General features: G+C 30.9%; 2 protein-coding genes and 1 pseudogene across 2 annotated transcripts; 2 read left to right on the top strand and 1 right to left on the bottom strand.

Annotated features, from left to right (window-relative positions):
• Positions 1-6,103: 6,103 nt before the first annotated feature.
• LOC111638964 lies at positions 6,104-14,532 on the top strand. The gene is made up of 4 exons (XM_023384742.1): positions 6,104-6,262; positions 9,258-9,520; positions 12,438-12,658; positions 14,180-14,532. The coding sequence occupies exons 1-4, from the start codon at positions 6,227-6,229 to the stop codon at positions 14,530-14,532; spliced, it is 873 nt and encodes a 290-aa protein (XP_023240510.1). The 5' UTR covers positions 6,104-6,226.
• A 16-nt stretch (positions 14,533-14,548) lies between these two features.
• LOC111638977 lies at positions 14,549-15,768 on the top strand (annotated as a pseudogene).
• A 502-nt stretch (positions 15,769-16,270) lies between these two features.
• LOC111638967 lies at positions 16,271-17,022 on the bottom strand. Its single transcript, XM_023384745.1, has one exon. The coding sequence runs from the start codon at positions 16,868-16,870 to the stop codon at positions 16,271-16,273; it is 600 nt and encodes a 199-aa protein (XP_023240513.1). The 5' UTR covers positions 16,871-17,022.
• Positions 17,023-23,572: the final 6,550 nt, after the last annotated feature.

The following is a 23,572-nucleotide window of genomic DNA, read 5'->3' on the forward strand; positions in this document are numbered from 1 at the left end:
TAAGTTAATCCTCGAAGGATTAACCATGCATGCCTGACCTTGAGTAATTCCTGATAGTGTGTGGGGGAAAACTTAACAGTTTTGGCGAACTGTACCGACCACCGGAGTAGAATCGAAAAATCACTTGATTTTCCTGCACAGTGTCAGATTGCGCAGGCCGACTTTAACGTGTGTGCCGTCGTGTCGTTTAGTTGTGAGACCGCTGAGTAGTTAGAACAATGTCTCGTGAATGTTTGGAAGAATTATTTTCTATAACCTTATTAACTTTTATTATTTATTACCTAAAAAATTAATTTTTCAGGTTATAAATTATTTTCAGATCATAAATTTCTCAAGTAAATTAAAATTATAAATAATTTTAATATTTAGAAAACTTCTCAATTCATTTCTTCCGTGTTCATAAAACATCTTGATACTCTATATCATTTTCTCTTACATTTTAAAAAAAATTATTGTTTTAATATCCAAGTAAATTAAAACATGACAACTTAAAATAAGACAAAGTTTAATAAATTATAAAAATTAAATATTAAATTATAAAATTAATTTGCGATAATAATGTTTTGCAATTTATACTAATATCGGATGTGGTTGAGAATTATTAATATATATTCGTCTATAAAATTTAATCCGTGAATTTTTTTTATAGTACAATGACTTGCTATTGATCTTTCGCTGATAATTGATGCTTTTTAACAGAATCTATAGTCCAAGATTTTTCTTGAAAAATTAATTTTGTGATCTGAAATAATTCCATTAAAAATTATTGATATGAAAAATTAATTTTGTGATTAGCGCTACCCAAACCACTACTACCACTATTTACACTATAGACTTCTATGCATACTTTTATCCCTCGAATTTTAATAGAATTTGTCGCCAATAAACATCCAAGAACAGCCAGTATGTCGTCATCAGATGCCATGACCGACTGACTGAGAGACAATGGCGTAGCGAACATAACTAACGCCCGGGGCACGACACTATATTGGCGCCCCCTCCCCCAGAAACAAATCTTGTTTGTCTTGGAGACCATTTGGCGCCCCTCTGCGAGTGGCGCCCGGGGCACGTTTCCTACCCTAGCTACGCCTCTGCTGAGAGATTTTCTTCTTCGTGTGTGGACGATAGGAAATCCTGAAGTTCCTCAAGGTCAGGCAGCCTCAAAGGATTAACTTAACGTGTATGGCCGCCTAATATTATTACGTACAAAAAAGGATACTTTATCATCGGTCGGCAATGAAAACCTCGTACCTTCAATATTTGCTCAAATTTGAATTAAGGCATTAGTGGATAACGAAACAAGTTTTCTGTGATCTGTGAAACTTTCGTAGGTCCCGAGTTAAACCTAGTTCAATACATAAATAAAAATAATAATAATCGACATAGGGTAATAACGGACTTCTGAAGAAAGTTTAATGTTTCTCCAGAAAAGTTTTGTTAGGAGTTACGAGATTTCGATCGTCAACCGACGATATACAGTAGTGTCAGCAACTATGCCTATATCTAACTTACTGGTGAAACGTGATACAGGATCCTTTTTTATACCTTCCCGTATAATTAACTGCAGGGCAACTCGGTGGCATTCTTGTTATGCCTCTGTGACAATTCCCGCACACTCGAGACTAAATAAATAGTAATTACGCTAGAAATATCTACCATACGTCGGTACACAACAATATGTCCACAGCATACGCACTTTTTACCTTAGACAAATCCAATGGTTTCCAATTAGTGGTACGTGTACACCTGGGGGTACGCGCGGCAATCTAAAATCGGTCGATTTAAAATTTAAATGCATGAGATGAAGCAATGAAAAAAAAATAATGGGTGGACCATCAAAAATTCGGCAATTTATAACATGATGTCGAATGCACAAATTTATTTATTTATAACTAAAAATATTCTCGAAATTTCATCAAAAAAATGCATTTGTGACAATACCTAAATGAAATTCTTGCGCAAGAAACAAAAATTGTACAATTAACACAAACTGTGTTAATTGTACAATTTTTGATGATAATGATAATTGTACAATTAACATGATGATAATGATAATTGTACAATTAACACAAACTGTGTTAATTGTACAATTATCATTATCATCATGTCAGCGAAGAGGCAATAAAATATTTACTACCATATTACACAATATACCTCTGCGAGAGTGGATTTTCGGCCATGACGAACATGAAAACTAAACATCGTCACCGACTTCAACTCAAAGATAACTCGAGACTGAAGCTGACCAAAAAGCAACCAGATTTTACGAAGTTGTGCAAAGAAAATCATGCACATTTGTCACATTAAAATTAAATAATTTTGTTATTTTCATTATTATTAGAATTGTATTTTAAGGGTAAGAAATGTAAAGAAACTTGTTCATATTTATCACTAGCTGTCTACCCACAGCTTCGCCCGCATTATATCGAGTTTTCTCGTGGGAGTAAGATATTTTCTCGCAGTAAACTGTAGTCCATGTCCATCTTCAACATGTAAGCTATCTCTGTGCCAAATTTTATTAAAACCTGTTCAGCGGTTTAGACGTGAAAAGGTGACAGACAGGCAGAATTACCTTCGAATTTATAATATTAGTATGGATTAATATGAATTTCTGCTATAAGGGGTACACAAGTTTGAGCTCTTTCTTAAAATGGTACGCAGGAAAAACTAATTGGGAACCACTGCGGCTTAGACTGTCATGGCGGCGCCTACTTTCTTTTGCTTCAGACGGCGGCGCCTTTTTTAACGTTAACTTTTATCCAATTCGGGGTCTAGTAGTTATGTATAGTCAGTGGTGATATTCGAAATATTTAAAAAAGGGTTCGCTAACAAAATTTTTTCTTAACAATTTTTTTTTCGCTCAAATGGTGCATTAGCAACATTAGCGCAAAAACTGACCTTAAGATATCCATATAAATAAAAAAGATGTGTTCGCAAAATTAAGTCAGTTAAAATTTAACATTGTTTATGCAGGAACTATATCTTTTTTATAAATAATAAAAAAGTGTTCAAAACGGTTTATTTTGTACGTATTTTAATATTTTTCATTCAAAATATTTTATAAACATAAAAATTGGCTTTTTTTTTAATCAGAAAAAGTCGTAGGGAAAGCAGTTAAACAAGAACAACTTTTCTAAATCATTTATTTTATCGTTAGGTATTATTATAATAGACAGATGTCATCGTCTCTCGAAATACAATATCTTTCTTATTTCGCTGTTGATAGCCCGACACGTGTTCCGCAGCCATCTTGTATTTTCTCACGCCCGTGGGATTGTGGGATAGTGCTGTGCGATGCATCGATGTGACATCGACACATCGATGTTTTTGTTCGTCGGTGCATCGACTTTCCGATGTTTTTGAAACATCGATCCTGAATCGATGTTTGCAATATGTGAATTTTGATTCATCGATGCATGCAGTTCATTCTTTGTTCCTAATGTTACCACCTGTTCGGTTTTCACCCGGACAGTCCGGGAATTTCGTAGAAATTGCGATGAAACAAAGTTCTCGCAAATATGTTTACAAATTTACACTATTTTAACAGTGAACGAACTCACACTCATTGAAACTCATCCGCAACTCTGCCATGTTAGTCTGTTTACGCCGACTTGTGGCGCGCAACCTGTAGACTTTGAGGCCGGATACCAACGGTGAAGGTGGCAGCCTACCGCTCTGGGGGACCCGGGATCGAATCCGGACGGGTCAAGGAATCCCCAGGAATTTTTCGGAGGTGGTCCGTTCGGATATGTCGGATATGTACACGTATCAAATAGAGCTAAGTTATCTGTACCTGTTCTTTCTTAATTTAAGTTACTTACGTTACTCCTACGCAAGTCCCTAGTCCCTAACTGTAACTGATTTAGAACCGGCATGCACGTTATTCTTCGCATTGTAAAATGACATTGCGCATGCGTCAGGAACTTCTGTTCGAACAAACCCGGGTTTTTTTTTTTTTTTTTTTAATTGTTTGAGTTTATCTTTATTGAACATCGATGTTCCAATGGGAATCGATCAAACATCGATGTGAAATCCGACATCGAAATTTAGCATCGATGCTTAGGCAAACATCGATGTTTCACATTGATGTTAAAATTATAGACATCGCACAGCACTGTTGTGGGATCTCTCTTATGACTGGATCTAGTTTCAAGAACTCTCTGAACCTCGTTTTAATCGAGATTGAAACGATCGATGGAGGTTGCACTAGGCCAGTGTTTCTCAACGTCTAACGAATCGTCACCCCCTTTAATGTAGTATCGCCCCTTCAATAAAACCGTTACGTAGTATCGTCCCCTTTCACTTCAAAATTCCGATGCCGAGGGCCAAGACTAGCGCCAAATTCGTACTGCATTGAATAGACTAGTGACTAGTATAATGTTATTTGTTTAATTATTATACGATATAACGAATAAAATATCTAATTATTCTTAATATAATGTTTTACTATATCGCTCAGAAAATTGTTTTTCGCTCCCCAAATATAAATACTAATCGCCCCCTCAACATGGAAAAACGCCCACATGGGGACGATATCGCCCCGTTGAGAAACACTGCACTAGGCGAACAGGGTATAAGGTTCTAGTTTAGTAGTGTTACAGAGAATAATACATATATTTTAATATATTTTTTAAAAGAAACAAAACCACTGAGAAATGTTACGTGTGTTTAACAACGGGTTCGGCAGAACCTGTGCGAACCCGCTGAATATCGCCACTGTGTATACCGTGTTTCCCCGAAAATAAGACCTAGCACAGGTTTTGCTGAATTGCGAAATATAAGACTTCCCCTGAAAGTAAGACCTAGCGAAATTTTTTTTAGTCGTAACGGTCATCGACCGATGGTTGAAAGTGGCCGTTGGCTTTTTGAAAGTACAGCCACTGATTGGTCAGCAGACAATTACGCCACACGGCATGATTTGCATAAGACTATGGCTTGGGAATCACAGATTTGCATAACGTTACGGCTGGTGATGGCTAATTGGTCGGCCGGGAATCACGCCACATGACATTTGCATAGTGCTACGGTTCAGTAAGCACTAATTGGTCATCGAGTCCGATGTTGACGCTATAAAAAGGCGACAGTTCGACACACCGGATATACGTCACTCTCGTCTAAGTTCGACTTGGGAATTTTTTTGTTCAATAATAAATGTGAATTCTTCTTCCTGGAAAAAATAAGACCTCCCCTGAAAATAAGACCTAGCGCATTTTTCAGAGCAAAAATTAATATAAGACACTGTCTTATTTTCGGGGAAACACGGTAGTTGATAGGGTTTTCTCACCTTTCCTTATTACACTGTGGTTTTTAAACGAACTATTCCTCATACTTTTTGATCATTGTAGTAAATTTTAAAAAAATTCTACAATAAAATAAGTAACATCAAATATATAAATGAATGATTTAATATATATTTATACACAGTGAAATAAAATAGAAAAAAATAAGCGTAATAATTATGAATTACTGAATCGGTAAAAATGTAAATGGTAAATGGTGCACTTTCCATCCATTCCGTTGCAGATGGGAAAGGTTGAAATTTATAAAAGTAAAATGAAAGACCGTTGCTAAATACTAGGGATGCTAATACGCTACCAACAGCATGGAAATATATAATAGAAAAAAGAATGGGGCTTAAAAACCCTTAAATCGTGTTTCTTTCTAGTTAGCATTGTTTTTATGTTTTATTTGTTTGTTTATTTATTTAATATACACACTTCTTTCAATTTATTTTAAAGTTAAATTATTTTTTTTTTAATTTTAAATATGTAAAATATTCGAAAACGGTACGTTCCATTTTGGAACATTTATAATATTAAACCTGACGATGGCCTATATTAGATAAGTTGAAAACGTTTGTAAAAATAAAAGAATTTTAAGCTCAGCAAAATTAAGTGTTGGTGAAACTGAAGTGATAACCAATTTTATTTCCCACTTTTTTCGCAGTAATTTATCTTTTCGAAATGTGTGCATATGTAATGAGTTTGGTGAACCTTTACACTTACATCCAAATACACAGCAATATTTATTATTTACCATTGTAGGTTGAACACTTTCTAATTCTAACAGATCACAGACTTTATACCCATAGCAGCCGCCATTATGTAGTTCGCGGTAATACCGTTAGGTGTCAGATCTATCGTTGAACAAGCGAATTGACCTTAATAACTGTTGTTATTATGTGATGTTTTTAATGTTCGTTTATAATTTGTGATTAAGTTAAACTATGTTTCGTTTTATATTGAATAAAACTGATGTGCTGGTAAGTTCCCTGACAATTGTTAACGAAAAATATATTTGTTATAAATTCAAATTTTGGATTAATCGGATTAGTGTGTGTTCATTTGTGTACATATTCATTACTAGTGTTGCCACTTGGCAGGTTTTTAAATTCATGTACCGGATTGATTATTAATTTGTTCGGTTTTCGTCGAAATTATGATAAAACAAAATAAATTTATAAAAATATTTGCTAGTATTTAATTTTAACAGTTAAACACTTTAACTTCACACCTCCACCCAAACTTATCCTCATTTTATCCCTAGGCTAAGAGTGACAGAATATGTACTTTTAAAATTCTAACTTGCAAATATCTCTGGCAAATATTAGGTGTGTTCCAACACAAGTCCCTAACTAGTCTAAAACTGTCATGTGCATTATTCAGTTCTTAGCTGTAAAATGACATTGTGTATGCCTCATTCAAACCGGTCAGGGACTTGTGTTGGAACAAACCTATTGTCCAGGTCAGCAATTTTAAAAAGGTAGCAACTAGTGTTTCTCCGATGGATCCCAAGATCCCGGCTGTTTTTTAACCAGGAAATCTCACAAATTTCAATCAAAACTTTTTCCAAAACTTCAGACTATGAGGCGTTAAATATAATTAAAAATAATTTATTCTTGCGAGCGCTTTCGACGTAAATATTCGATGTTCGATTTTCTATTGCCTGAGGACGACGTGCATATTTACGTCGAAAGCGCTCGCAAGAATAAATTATTTTTAATTATATTTAACGCCTCATAGTCTGAAGTTTTGGAAAAAGTTTTGATTGAAATTTGTGAGATTTCCTGGTTAAAAAACAGCCGGGATCTTGGGATCCATCGGAGAAACACTAGTTGCTACCTTTTTAAAATTGCTGACCTGGACAATAGGTTTGTTCCAACACAAGTCCCTGACCGGTTTGAATGAGGCATACACAATGTCATTTTACAGCTAAGAACTGAATAATGCACATGACAGTTTTAGACTAGTTAGGGACTTGTGTTGGAACACACCTAATATTTGCCAGAGATATTTGCAAGTTAGAATTTTAAAAGTACATATTCTGTCACTCTTAGCCTAGGGATAAAATGAGGATAAGTTTGGGTGGAGGTGTGAAGTTAAAGTGTTTAACTGTTAAAATTAAATACTAGCAAATATTTTTATAAATTTATTTTGTTTTATCATAATTTCGACGAAAACCGAACAAATTAATAATCAATCCGGTACATGAATTTAAAAACCTGCCAAGTGGCAACACTAGTAATGAATATGTACACAAATGAACACACACTAATCCGATTAATCCAAAATTTGAATTTATAACAAATATATTTTTCGTTAACAATTGTCAGGGAACTTACCAGCACATCAGTTTTATTCAATATAAAACGAAACATAGTTTAACTTAATCACAAATTATAAACGAACATTAAAAACATCACATAATAACAACAGTTATTAAGGTCAATTCGCTTGTTCAACGATAGATCTGACACCTAACGGTATTACCGCGAACTACATAATGGCGGCTGCTATGGGTATAAAGTCTGTGATCTGTTAGAATTAGAAAGTGTTCAACCTACAATGGTAAATAATAAATATTGCTGTGTATTTGGATGTAAGTGTAAAGGTTCACCAAACTCATTACATATGCACACATTTCGAAAAGATAAATTACTGCGAAAAAAGTGGGAAATAAAATTGGTTATCACTTCAGTTTCACCAACACTTAATTTTGCTGAGCTTAAAATTCTTTTATTTTTACAAACGTTTTCAACTTATCTAATATAGGCCATCGTCAGGTTTAATATTATAAATGTTCCAAAATGGAACGTACCGTTTTCGAATATTTTACATATTTAAAATTAAAAAAAAAATAATTTAACTTTAAAATAAATTGAAAGAAGTGTGTATATTAAATAAATAAACAAACAAATAAAACATAAAAACAATGCTAACTAGAAAGAAACACGATTNTTTAGTAAATGTTTTATTACTTACTAATTACTTGATGGTTGTTAATGGTGGTTATGAAAATAAATTTTATGAAATCTTATAAGATAGCAAGATGCAACAATTTATGGCCTATTAAACAGAAATCATGCTTTCTAACCAAGACTTAAAAAAAAATCTAATAATGTAATTTTAAATGCTTTAAAACAATCCATCTGGAAACTTGTTGATTGCATCTTGTATCTTAGAAAGAAGATAGGTGTATTTAGTTATTTGATTAATTCTTATTTAAAAATATTAGTTATTACATTTATTTAAAAGTTTGCTACAAAGATAAAAATAAAATTAGTACAGTTCTGTTAAAAAGAAACATAATTTTATTGCTCTATAACAACAGTGGGCAGCCTACAGCTCTTGGGCCAACTCTAGCTCCCAAATATATGCTATCTAGCCTGCAGTATAATATATAATTGTATAAGTAAGTTTATTGTAACTTTTAATTATATACCAATTCTCTATGTATTGCCTGATGTATTATTTTTTGTATATGTCCTCCCCTTGAACTGTTTTCATTGTTTTTACAATCAAGGGGTGCCATTTAAAAAGATAGATTATCCACACTGCTTTGCAAGTATAATATGAAGATAGTAAACATTCAAAGGAAAAGAAAACTTTATTTTTCAACTATTGAATTTTTTCATTTCTCTTACTACTTTCATATGTATATCAGAGTTTTTAAATAGAAATATACTAATTTTATTTTTAAGCAGTTTTTTGTAATACTATTTGATAAGCAGACATAATTTTTATTTTTTTTAATCATTTATAATAATTAATGTATCTTTTAATTGTAGCTATTATTTGTTGCTTGACAATAAAATCTTTTATGATTTTTACAAATCTGTTCCAAATCAAAGACAATCTTATACTTGAATTTAATAAACTTAGTTGTATACATTAAATATTATGTGACTCATTCTATCTATGATAGTAATAAAACATTAAATTTCTTGATTTATTAAGAATTTTAATTTTTAATTTTAGTTCTGCAGAGGAATGGCTTTGTATTTGCTTCAAAATAAACCTTTTCAAATTGCTGTACTGAATCATAGATGTTATTCTGATGATAAAACATCCACCAAAAAATATGATGAAAGAGAAAATTCTATTTTATATACAATAACATCAGTATTTTCATTAAGTGTTGATTCATTATCTTTTCTACATCAGTTGCAAAATTTGAATATGGCTAAGATCAAAGAATGGAGAAGAAAACATTTGAGAAAGAAAGAAATTGAAGATCAAACGTATTTAATAAATTTTTATATACTAATATAATTTTTAATATATTAATATTAATATCATTATTCTATTGATATTTATATTTTTTAAATGTATAATTTGTAAAGAAAAGTTATTTTAAAAATATAAATGACATTCATTAACAAAAAATAAACTTAAATATACTTTTCTTTCATTAGCTTAATATTTTTAAGAATAATAAGATACTGTTTGTGTTTATGAGGGATGCCTAATAAATAATGCAATGCAATTTTTTTTAACTAAAGTTTAATTGGAAAAAAGAATATTTTGTTTGCAATATTACTCAAGTTTTCCATATTTATTTATATAATTTCAACATTTGCTATTAGGTGGCAACAGTACCATTAAGTTTCAAAATGGCATCTGTAAATGAGGTGCATTCAAAACAGGGTAGTGATTAAATTTCTTTTGACAGAAAATGAGACCATCACAAAATTCATAGATTCTTAACCCTGGGGTAGTGCAGTGGGGTGTTTCGCCACCCCCAACGTTTTAAAAGTTGCACTATTCATAGATTTCGCAAGAGATATTTGTATCCTCTTCAGTAGCTTCATGATTTTATGTATAGAGCATGCTCAGATATTACTACGATGCTGCAGAAATTCCAGTAAGAGAAAAACGACAGTTCTCAGTGGGGTGTCCAAACACCCCACAGTATTAATTACATTTTTTTTAAATATTTTACAAATATTTATTTAGTTTTTTTATTTTAAAAATAACTATAATGTGACCACTTTTATTATTTATAATATAGATATAATAATCAATGTGAATAAAAATAATTTAAGTTTATTTTAATTCAAAATGGCTGACTTTCATAAACACATTGAGAAAATACCAAACATAGCAAGTTGCTTGTCATTTGTACTGAGTGCCAAAGTACAATGTCAGCTATTGAATCAGAGTGACAAAAATGCTTAAAAAACAATTTAGATTTTTACTATTGGTTTAATAATAAGATCTAATGTAATGAGTTTTGATAAATGTTGTTTTTTATTTTCGTGGATTTATGTACTAATATAATATGTAATCATACCTGAATATAATCATATGTATAATGACACATGCCTTTACCAAATAAATGAGTAAATCTTTATGAATTTTTACTTACATGGTTTATGGACCCAAAAAAATGTCGGGGTGGACAAACGCCCCACTGCACTAATGCCGGAAAAAAACTCAGTGCACTAACGCAGGGTTAAGAAGCATCTATGAAGAAATGGCAATGGATAAAAGCACTATCAGTTGTTTGGCAAACTAACATTTGTCTTCAGAGCAAGGTCAAGGTTATCTGTCTGATCTCCTTTACTCAGACTGGCGAACAACAACTTTGGTGTCTGTAATAATGAAATGTGCCAATACCCTTATTCAGAACAATCGCAAATCACAACCAGAGAACTTGCTGCTTGATTTAATATTGTAAGCATAACGTCAACACAATTACTCATTAGTTAGAGCAGTAATTCCCAAACTTTTTCGAGCCACTTCTACCCTTGGTTCCATAAACTTATACCCCTAACCCATTTTCCCTTATGTGAGAAAGGCTTGGAAACATTCTTAGAAAAATTTTTCTATGAACCTCACACTTTGTGTCCTTACCGTACATTGTTTTCAACATCTGGAAACCATTAAATACAATCTTTCTTCTCACCCATTTTAACAGAGGAAAGAGAAAGATTGTTAGTGACCCGTTCCTTGCCTATGGTTACCTTCAGCACCTGCCAACCACTTGCTTTTTTACACCCCCTTAGATTTACTCACTGTCCACAGAGGCAGTAGCACCACTTTGGGAAACAATGAGTTACAGTATTCAAAGCTGTATGCTTGATGGATCCCTTTAAGCTTAACTGACAACTATAAAGAATAGTTTTTTATGAGTTGTTTGCTCATTATGAGAACAGTGGCAATGAAACATAGATTCATCAATATTGTCATGGATGATGAAACATGGATTCATTATTTCAAGCTGGAGATAAAAAGACATTACACAAAAGTGTCCTTGTTTCAAAAGTTTAATTTCAAGTGCCATTATCTTGCCAGCTGAGGTACCCTTAGCTGGAAGATAATGGCATATATGGTAATTTTGATATTTTCTCCCAGCTTGCAATTGTGCATCCAAAGCATGGTTATTGCATGTTTTTCCCACATAAGTTATTTGAAGTGGTCATTCTACATGACCATTTCATCACATGGCCAATATACAGTCCAGATCTCATATCTGTAGACTCCTTTTATGGATATCTTAAGGAAAAAGACTCATCTCTACCTTCAAAATTAAGACTTTTGCTATTTTATAATAATGAAAAATTTATAAAGTTTTTATAACAAAATTTCATAACAGATGGTGCCACATACAATTGTATTACAGTATTAATCTAGATAAATAACTAAAAATGTTATTTTTAAAATAAAATCTCATAAAAGCCAGTAAAGTTATGCAACTCATTCCTAAATTATTTTAAATTAAAATTTGTTTGTTCTTTTATATTGTGATATTTTAATCACATATTTATAATATCCTTATTGGAGATCTCTCAATATTGATATATTAGAATATCAATATTGTTGGGAAATAAGAGGTTAATTTCTAGTGAATATTTACAATATTCTCTAGAAACTATTTTTACAACTTTTCTTTGTATGATATTTATATTAGCATTGTATATGATGTTCTTAGTAATTGAAAATAACATTAATGAATTGCACATTTTTATGTTATAACAGAGAATGAAGATTTTGTTTATTATGTAAATTAAACAAAATTATTTAAATTTTGTTTAATAGAAAATAAAACCAATTTGTGTTTTTTTTAATAGATTAAAGTTAAAATAAATTTATTTGTTTTATATAAATTAATTTTTAAATTAAATATTTAGTAATTTTAAAAATATCATTTTATAGCTTTATACCAGAAAGATTTCAAATACTTGGTTCTGATCTTGCTGCAGCACATTTTATTGTACATCGAGGAGGGTCAGTGAGATTTAAAGATCAGAAAAATTGGATTAGAAAAGACAAAAATGGAAATTATTTTCTCCCTTCTAAATTTGTTTCTAACTTATATTTAGAAGAAATTGATGCTTCTGGAACAGGATTAATATATGAAGGTTTCAGCAATTTAGGTAATTATTGTAATTTTAATAGTGTAGTATTTTAAAAATCAAAATTATTTTATAGATTCCTAGTTTTGTATGTATTTATAAAATTGATTAATATTTTGAAACTTATGAATAGATGTAACTCAGTCTATATAGTATAAGTTATTCTAATAGTTTATTGGAAAAATTTAGTTTATTCTATATATCAAATTAACACAAAATACACAACAAAAAAACCTTAGTCCTTCCACTAACAACATTTTAATGAAATACAAACAACTAGGTCTGCATCAGATTTAAAAATTCAAGTTTTATATCAAATGGAATGACTGCAGAATTCAAATTTAAATTGATAAATTCGAAAAGCTAATAAATATGATTGAACCAGTCAGGTGCAGAAGTGTGAATGGGCAGGAATAGGGTGTTAAGATCAGATCAAAGTGCACTTCCACAAGCATGAAATTTATTTTTCATCTTTATGATTAATGCAGCTGCCTGACTGGCCTGCTTTAAAGATCTCCAAGACCTCTGAATCTCTAATATGGTTATTATCCCAGGAATTATGCTGTCATAATAACCATATTAGAGATTTAGAGGTCCATATTAACCTTGCCTGGTCAAGTCCAGCCTCAGTATTGTCAAAAATCTATAGAGAGGTTTCATGTCAACATCACAAGTGACGTCATGAGCATGCGCAATCGTCCAGCGCCATCTTTGTGACTTGTTTACGCTTTGTGTGTGTCCACATGCGCTTTAACTGGAGTTCTTGTATTGTTTTTTTTTCGTCACGAATATCACTATGGTTATTTGTTGTGTAATTGGGTGTAATGTTAGTTCACTCAAGAACAAAGGAACATCATTTTTTAAAATTCCTGGCATTATTTGTCATCAAGTATCCCAAACTGAGGAGCTTTCACAACGAAGACAATCTGCATGGCTCTCGAGAATTAACTGGAAAAATTTCAATACAGATAAAGTGAATATCAATACAAGAGTTTGTCACAAACATTTTATTTCAGGTAAGCAATAAATCAAATTACTAGTTATCGATAAATTAAATAAACTTTTACATGAGTATCATAGTGTCTGCTTGTAATAAATATACAGTAGAGTTAATATTGAAATGTTAAACAAAGATAATCACTTAGCAGATGAAGAATTAGAAGTATATTTTGAACCAATTTCCTTCCAGTCTAATTTACATAAATAAATGTGTATTTTTTAAGATATAAACCAATAATTTCCATTTTTCATTTACAAATAGTTAAGTTAGTTTATTTTGGTGAGCAACATTAACATTTGTTTAAGATGCTACTTTTTACATTGCATTTTTATATTAGTAACAAATAATTATTACATAGTACATGTAATGTTCAACTTGTTCCTGACAAATTCTTATTATTTATATATAACATACCATAATGATAAGTTATTTTAATATTATGTGAAATTACTAACATTAAACACAGTATATTAATAATAATAAAAATAATTTAATATTAAATTGTCATAATATATTATTTAAAAATTATTTTCATTCCAAAGGAAAACCTTCCTCATTGTATGATGAGTCATCACCAGACTGGGTGCCAACATTATACATGGGGTATGAGAGTGACCACAACTTAACTGCAAATCAGGAGCGTTATGAAAGAGCACGTAATCGCAAGATACAACGAGTGGCCTTAGAAGCTGAAACTCCTAAGGCAGCTGAAGCTTGCACCCAACCTCCTACTGTTAAAGATGCAGAGATCTCAACAACTGCAGAAATGGAAGAAGCAGAGCCTTTAAAATCTAATGCATGGGTACAAACTACATCTGTAGTTGAAACGTCACTTGTCAGACTGAATTTAAAGCTAAAGATATATAAAGCTTGCAACTTGAGTGTGCAAACTTGAAAACTGAAGTATTATTATTAAGAAAAACATATGTTCTTAATGAAGAGTTTTTTGAGGGTGATGACAACAAGGTTTGTTTTTTTTACTGGACTGAGCAATTTTAAATTGCTATCATTGATACTGAACCTTTGTCGTAAACAGATTTATCATTCAAATTCCAGAAAATTAACTCCTTTTCAAGAGATGATAGTATGTTTGATGAGACTTCACTTAAATTTAAGTTTGGAAGATTTGGCTTACAGATTTAATATTTCAAAAACGACAATACAGGATTTGTATGCCAAATCTTTGACAAGTGGCTGCACATTTTATACATCAGGTTAAGCAGATTGATTGTTTGGCCTGAGAGAGATGTGCTGCAAAAAACTATGCCCAAAGAATTTTAAAAAACTATTGGCAATAAGATTGCAGTAATAATTGACTGTTTTGAGCTTTTTATTGAACGGCCTTCGTCATTAGATGCTCGCTATTTGACATGGTCCCAGTATAAGCACCATAACACAGTAAAGTCTTTAATAGGCATTACTCCTCAAGGATCTGTGTCTTTTATATCAGAACCTTGGGGAGGAAGGGTTAGTGACAAACACCTAACCGAACATTCTGGATTGCTTAAATATTTACTGCCTGGGGATTTAGTGCTAGCAGACAGAGGTTTTAACATTACAGATAGTATTGGAATTACTGGAGCACAGCTAGCAGTTCCTGCATTTACCAGAGGTAAACAACAACTCTCTGCATTGGAAGTAGCAGAAAGCAGAAAGATGTCTCATTTGAGAATCCATGTGGAGCGAGTAATCGGTCGCATTAAAAATAATTTTAAAATTCTAGAGTCAACATTGCCAATTGACACTAAAGCATGTGACACTAAAGGGGCATGACAATGTCACGTCAATAGAAAAGATTGTACATGTTAGTTGTGCTTTAATAAATTTATGTAATAGTGTTGTGCCATTTGAATAAAATCAAGTTTACACTGTGTAATGTTTTAATAAATCTTTATTTACAATTTCAGTCTATTGTTTTGAATACCAACGTGCTGTCAGTTCTGGTAGTATACATAATTTGAAAAAATTTCTTGCTTTTTCAATGATGCTATTCCACAATGTAAAGTCTCTATAAATCCTCTCAATGTGCAAACTTTTTTCTGTCCAAACTAAAGTCACAATATTCAGCATTACATACATTTATTTATTTATTTAGCGTATGGCTACACATCTAATTGTTAACAAGAACAGAAAGCAGGGACAACTGAGTGACTTTCAGGACAACTGAGTGACTTCTTGATTATGACTGAAAGTGCTTTAAACTATATTTCTAACTTAGATTTACATTTATGATTTGTGTTCTTACTTTTTCTGCATTACATACAAATATTTGTGTTTGCATTTGGTAGTAATATTGCTGCTTTTGTTAATTGTGTGAATACCATTCTCCTTAACTAAATAATTAGACATATTTTCATCAATATTTTGTTGCTGCTGACACCAAGGACATTTCACTTCAACCACTCCTTGCAGTCTACAAGACCATCAGATGAGGCACCAATGAATGGATGAGATGGTAACACATGAAATCCTGTTTCTTTAATAATGAAATTACGATGAAGTTTAGCTTGTTTTTCTTCATATTTCGATCGTGCATGGTTTTCATGATCACATCTCCATTTTACCGAGGGACTTTTGAATCGATGTTCAAATGGGTAACAAATTTTTTTAATCAGTGACTTTGTTGGATTAATTTAATTTTTGTGGCATGCTGCTTTCATATTAGATTCAGTTATGCATCCAGCTCGATACTGATACCAAACTTTCTGTTTGTGTTGCTTTGTTGTCAAGTCACTTATGTTTTTTATCTGGTCTTCTGTAAGTTGCAACTCTTGAAACAGTTTGCAACAGTATTCTTCCAGCTCAGGCCACTCCAGATCAACAAGAGATGGATTAAAAAGATTTCCAAACATCAAAGGAAAAGGTATATCCTCACTTGCAACAAAGCAATCAGAAAATCTAGGTGTAACAGCCAAAATGCAAGCTTGTGGATTACATTTTGTTACATCTGACAAAAATGAATCCAGCTCACTGTCAGTCATAGGTGTTACCTTCATGTTTTTCTTTTTGATTGCACTTTGGTTAGCATTTACATCAGTCATGCGGTTATACTTTGCAACTGATGAACTGAAATCTATTTCCTTTAATGGACGAGGAGCAAGAACTCTTGAATGTGGAGGCAACCACTCATTTACTCTGTCAGTGGATGTTTTTGACTCGCGGATTCTAACACCAACTTCTAAGGCAAACAGTACAGCACCAACATGAGAACATGCCGAAGAGCAACCTGCCATACAATTGCAGTGAGCTGTTATGACTTCTCCAGAAGATTTGCCAAGAATCCACACTTTTAAAGGTGGAATTCTTAAGCTTTGAGAATGACTAACCTGAAAAAATAGACATTGTGTTAAAAAAACATTCTCAAGAATTTAAGAAAATTGTGTCAATTTTTACTAATATGCTAGCATTAGAACATTTATATTAACATTTAATTTTAACATTAATAATATTTACATTAATAAACACTAAGTTATATTTTAAAACATAGAAGAGTTTATTGATTTGCTTATATTAATTTAGGTATAGTGCATTTATAAATGTACTACTAATGTAATTTCAGGCTTTAGCTAGTGCAAACTTATAAACATTACATGTTAAAACTAAAAGCAAGTAGGCTTATTATATGGTAATTTCAACTAGAAAATACAGGTACTGAACAATTTGAATTAAAAAATTGCCACAGCTGTTTTTAATAAGACTTTTTTACTTTCAGACAAAAATTCTTAGTTAAGAAATATGTAAAAACACGAGTTTAAACAAACAAAAGAAAACATACAAGGTACCTTTTCAAGCAATATTACTTTGCTGTTATTCATTACTTTCACCTTTATATAAGGAGAAACCCAGCCACTTGTTAAATAGTTATGGGCCTCTAAAGATTTGTATGCTTTCATTTGTGACAGGGTGTAGAAATTTGTTGTCAAAACCAAATAGTTTATGATGTCACCAAATTCTACTTTCGGCCACAACTCTTGATCTACAACAAAATCTGATAAACTGGCTTCATATGGATCGCCTTGACATAACGAAATTTTCTCTTCGTATATAGCTGCATCTCGTCCTGTTAGACTGCTAGAATAGCCCGCAAGAAAAGAATCTTTTTTAACATTATTCATGATAATAAAACTGCAGTATTTTTGTATGTTTAAACTAAACAAGTGCATCGAACAACAGACCATGTGCAAGCTAAGCATGCTAAAGCTACCACAAAAATGGCGAAGGGGCGGAGCAAATGTACGTTTCATCACGTGACATGCAACTTTGAAACCTCTCTATATGGACAACATGAAACCATCCACCAAATGGTTTAATGTTGCTGATACATACATTTATTTTTAGATTATTTCAATAATTTTAGCAATCATTGATAATCATTTTAGAAAAAAATTGCAATTGTAAATACAATTGTGAAAATTTATATATCAGGAAAAATTATGCTATATGCAGTCAAATAACTTTAATAATTACAAAACAAAACTTTTATAATTTAGAAATTTGCAAATTTAGAATTTGCAATCTATTGGAAGAAAATTGAATTTAAGAATATAATCTTAAAGCATAAAAAATTTTTTTTATTTATGATTTTCTACCTTTATATTAAAACATGTGTATTAAGATATGTACATTAAAAAACAGTCATAGAATATTTAATCAAATTTTAATTTTTAAAATATTTATGAAATATTGCATTATTTACATAAGCAAACAAGCTTTACTTAAAACTGAAGGTTAAATTAATATTATTGATATACTTGTGCAATATTTCATTCAACAAGATTTCATGTACAGTACGGTTTCAAAACCATACTGTACTGTACATAAAATCTTGTATGTAGTTAAATAATTTGTGATAAATAAAAATTGTATTTTTGTTGAAATATATAAGAGCAATGACATGACATTTTATTTTTTATATTGAAAAATGTTAGTAATAAAATTACAGATAAACACACCCTTAATATTTTAGGTTCATGCAATCTTTGGCATCATAGCCAAAGATTGCACTGTAGAATTTGTACTGTTATGTAAAGCACTAAATTTCATAATTTTTTTTATTCTAATAACTTATAGAATATAAAAAGAGAGGAAGTAATGATACATGATTTAAATTGTGAATGTAACAAATTATGCTATTATATACGTGATAGAAAGCAATCAGAAAAAAATATGCAAACGTGAGTGTGTTTCAGATTTATTCAGTGCTAAACTTGCATAAATACTAAATTTCAAATTAATTATTCTGAATGTTTACTGTATTTAATACATACAGTTCACTCTTTTTAGTTTATCAGTATTTTATTTTTTCAATTTTTTTACTATTTAATTGTTTTTGTGGAAGAATTATTCAAGATTTAAAATGTAATTTCCAAAAAATAAAAAAATTTGAGTTTGAAAATCTGAAAGTTATGTGATTTGACAATAACTGTTACTTTCAATGAAAAATCATACATTTAATAATTTATACTTATTGAAGGGTTTTAATATTTATGGGGAAAAATCCATTTATATGTAGTAAGTATTCACTGATGCTTTTTGAGATTGGTGCACTATATCAAGGTTTAACTGTATTTCTTAAAATAATGCTAATTGTTTTATTAAATGTAACTAATCGGCTATTCCAAATAAAATGAGCTAATGTTATTTTTGATAAATTTGATTCTCTAGATGTAACTTCATTGCTATAATCATTATTTTTATTTTATATTTATTGTATGTTATCAATATGTTTTATATAAGCTAAAAATAATATAAATACATTTTTTTTTTTAAATTTAGAATACTTATATTATTTAAAATCATTAAATTTGAGTGGCTGTCCCAAAATTGATGATTGGTGTTTAAGTCGTCTACATATGTTTAAGTCAACTTTAGAACACTTAGATATTAGTAACTGTCCTAATATAACGGAAAGAGGAATTAGCAGTTTGTATATATTGAGGTAAGAAAAATTTTTATAAAGTTTTAATAATGAATTTTTATTCAAATCTTTTTAAGACAATTATTTCAAAGAATTGATACAATAACAGTAATTAACTATAGGTGAGTGCTATATAAAATATTATAAATCAATTATTTTTGCAACTGACTTAAAATTTGGTTTTGCATAATATTTCACAACTGTAGTTATTTTTATAGGTTACTAGCTTACCCGTCGCGCATTGCTGCGATCTCAGAAGAAACGAAATTCAAGCAAACTCGTTATGATAAAATTCAATTTACATTTTATTATTTTTATTGAAACTTATTATTATTATTCATTTTCATCGGGAAAACATTTCAAAGTGTCGTTTCAATTCTATTTATTTATTGGAGTGTTCGTGGATACACGATATTTTTTGTTTTTTCGTCTGGTGCGTACACGAATAATTCGGAAGGTTTTCCGACGCGTGAGCTGGCCACATACAGTTGTCCATGCGAGAAGCACGGATTCTCCAAATTTAGCCCACACACTTGCAGCGATTGTCAAAAGCGCGATATTCCCCATTTATATATATATTTTTAAATCCTTTATAATTTTAATTATTTAATTGCTCCTTCCTCTCTTCCTTGGCATGTTGGGAAATTTCTGATAGTTAGATAATAAACCGTTTTATTGTAATTTGTCTTTTTAAATTATTTCGAGTCGATATTAAAATTTGAAAAAGGGCGATACCTAGATCGGTAAAATAGGCGAATTTCTTCCTACAACTTCGGTCGTTGTTCGGGGTACAGTTAAGATTTTAACGAAGTTCGAGCGAAAACATAATTAGCAAAAAAAGTCGAAATAAAGTGATTAAACAAAAATGATTACAAATATCGTAAATAACAGTTCACAAATGCATATATAGAGACATATATATTTTTGAAGGGGGGAAATGGTCTTCACAATTTGAAATCGATCAAACACACTATGCGCGAATGCTCGTGTAAACGCGCGCCATCTATCGTAGGATAAATGTACTTCGCGGGAGTGTATTAAAAAACTTCCCGAAGTTTCATGGCAATCGTACTATGCCACAAACCTTCGCCGGAGTATATTAAACAACTTCCCAAAGTTTCATGGCAATCGGATAAACGGTGTGGTAATGCATGAAGGACATAGGACACACAGACACACAGACAGACATACATTCATTTTTATATATATAGATGAAAGATTTATATTTATTCTCTAAGAAATTAAAGATAACTGGCTATTGGAAAGATATTCCAAATTAAATTTTTTTTAAGTTTTAACCAATAACAACTACTATTTTCATGAAACTAAATTTTAATTTTATGAACGGAAATATTTAAAAACTAAATTATTTAATTATTTTTTATTATCTTACACAAAACCAAATTATTTTAATATTTTGTAATAAAAATGAAGCATTTCCATTTTCAGAATAGTAATGACAGAACAATAACTTAAATTAATTTGAATATTACTTTTTACAATTAATAAAGATAATTTCTAATATTTGCAAATGTATATAAAATAATATAATATAAAGTTTTACTTTTATTGTGTTAAGTAAATATAATTTACATTAAAACATTTATAATAACTATTTTATTTTTTTTAATGTTCAGAATTAAATGCTTAGAAAAATTATCATTAAATCAAACCACACATTACACAATTCATAAGAATTGTGCTTGTTTATTAACAATTGTACAAAGTCTATTTAAATATCAATAGATATAAATTTGTTTTATTATTTCAAGTTATTAATTAATATATACATGAACATCAACATTTAATAGGGCTATTCACAAAGGAAATCTCTTCTCTTTTAGAAGAGCTGTGTTCTACAAAAGCTATGAACCATGAACATATGAACATACATTCTGACAAATGATTTGCAATCTTTGTTTCTTTTCTTTCTGCCATATTTTAAATCATGAAATGACTGGCACTCTGTTAGCAAGCTTCAATTGGTGAATGTTGCTCTGAGAAAGCTTTCCATTAAGCTATTGGTTTTTGTCGTAGAACCTGTACTAATTAAACAAGATTGGGAAAAGTGGAAAAGTGATGCTTTTGTTACTTTTAAGAAAGTTAAGTAAACCAGTATAGCAAGAAAAGTTGCAGATTATAATTATACCTAATATATCTGTTATAAATTTTTGTTTGAAATATTTGAAATATTGAAATTTTTTAATAACTTATTTTATTTCCTAATTATCTTTATAGTAACAATATTAATTGTCTTAACGATAATTTGAGTTAAATATATAATCAGATTACAAAATCTAAATCACTAAAATTTGTTTTATGTTTTAACATTATGGTTAACTATTTTTCTAAATTGAGCTTCATAGTGTCTACAAGTTTTCTCCCAGTTATCAACATACCATACGTATTCTAAAGGAAGGCTAACAGTCAAAGGAGAAGTCTGCTTTGACTATCAGGTGTCCTATTATCAAAAACTTTTGTTTAAATTATAATTTTATCTGAACTTCTAAAAGGATTGAATTTTAAATAATGAAATAAATTTAATTTTCATTATGCAGTTCTTCTTTTTCATCTTCACCTTTTCTTCTCTAATAAATTTTTTCCATTTCTCCCTATCAAGGGCTTCTTCTCTCTTAAGTCCCTTCTTGTTCAAGTCTTCTTCCACCTTATCTTTCCAACGTATCTTTGATCTTCCTCTTTTCCTCTTTCCTTTTATTATCAGTTTTCCGATCTTCTTTCCAACATAATTGTCACTTCTTCACTCTACATGGCCAAACCACCTCAATCTTCATTGTTGCATCTTTTTGCTCAAGGGGCCCACCTTAACACAACCTCTAATAAAATCATTCTTTATTCTATCCTTCCTTGACACTCCACACATCCATCTCAACATTCTCATCTCTGCCACCTCTATCTTTCTTTCTTGGGCTCTTGTTATTGCCCATGTCTCAGCTCCATATAACATTACAAGTCAAACAACTGATTTATACAATTTTCCTTTCAGATTGCAGCTAACTTTCTTGTCACTGCTCAGCTTCCTCCAGTTCATCCATCCACATTGAATTCTATGCTGCACCTCAGAGTTCAATCCTTCTCCCATCTCGACAAATGTCCCAAGATATTTGAAACTCTAAACAAAAGGGAGTGGCACATTTTGGATTTTAATATTACACTCGTCTCTACCATTTAGAGTCATATAATCTGTTTTAGTTCTGCTAATCTTCTTACCCCTTTTTTCCAAAACTTTCCTCCAATCTTCCATTTTCTTCTCAGCCTTGGTTTGGGAAAGTTCACACAGCACAATATCATCCGTAAACAGCATACTCCACAGAGCCTCATACATCATGTCACACACAAACATGTACATTATCAGGTCAAACAAATAAGGGCTGAGGGCCAATCCCTGATGGAAACCAACATTAATGAAGAACACTTCTTTAGTGCCCACACTTGGGTCTCTGCTCCCTCATACATTTCCTTGATGAGACTAACATATTTTCTGGAACATTCTTTTCCTTCAACATCTCCATATCTCTTGCTTGGTACCCTATCATATGCCTTTTCTAGATCTATGAACACCATTTACAAATCTTCCTGCATTTCCCTGTGCCTTCCATCAACTGTCTTAGAGCAAAAACTATTTTTGCTCTAAGTCGTACTCCTTCCCAGCAAAAAGCCAAACTGTACCTCTCCAATCTCGGATTTCTGCCTAATCTTTTTTCTACAATTTTTTCCCAAATCATCATAGTATGGGACTATATCTTTATACCTTTGATTTTTATTATGCAGTTATCACCTCAAATGTTTTCTGAAGCTCTTCATCTTTATCAATAAATCATAGGATGAATTAATTTAGATAAATTTGCATAAATTATATGTTTATATGCTAATATGCACTTATTTTTTTATGTTTATTAATTAAACATCAATGTTTTAATTTTTAAAATAAAATTTTTTTAAACTAATAATTACAAATTTTAATTAATTGCAGTATTAATTTAATATTTTTTAAAATAAT

Source organism: Centruroides sculpturatus, unplaced genomic scaffold, assembly GCF_000671375.1.
Source record: "Centruroides sculpturatus isolate CEXI.00-Female unplaced genomic scaffold, Cexi_2.0 scaffold1153, whole genome shotgun sequence".
Classification (NCBI taxonomy): Eukaryota; Metazoa; Arthropoda; class Arachnida; order Scorpiones; family Buthidae; genus Centruroides; species Centruroides sculpturatus.

Excerpts from the sequence above, each read along its gene's own strand:
- LOC111638964 (XM_023384742.1), top strand. The coding sequence starts at position 6,227 with ATGTTTCGTTTTATATTGAATAAAACTGATGTGCTG. Across the intron at positions 6,263-9,257 it reads TGAATAAAACTGATGTGCTG|TTCTGCAGAGGAATGGCTTT; the intron begins GTAAGTTCCCTG and ends TTTTAATTTTAG. Across the intron at positions 12,659-14,179 it reads TGAAGGTTTCAGCAATTTAG|GAAAACCTTCCTCATTGTAT; the intron begins GTAATTATTGTA and ends TTCATTCCAAAG.
- LOC111638967 (XM_023384745.1), bottom strand. The coding sequence starts at position 16,870 with ATGGCAGGTTGCTCTTCGGCATGTTCTCATGTTGGTGCTGTACTGTTT.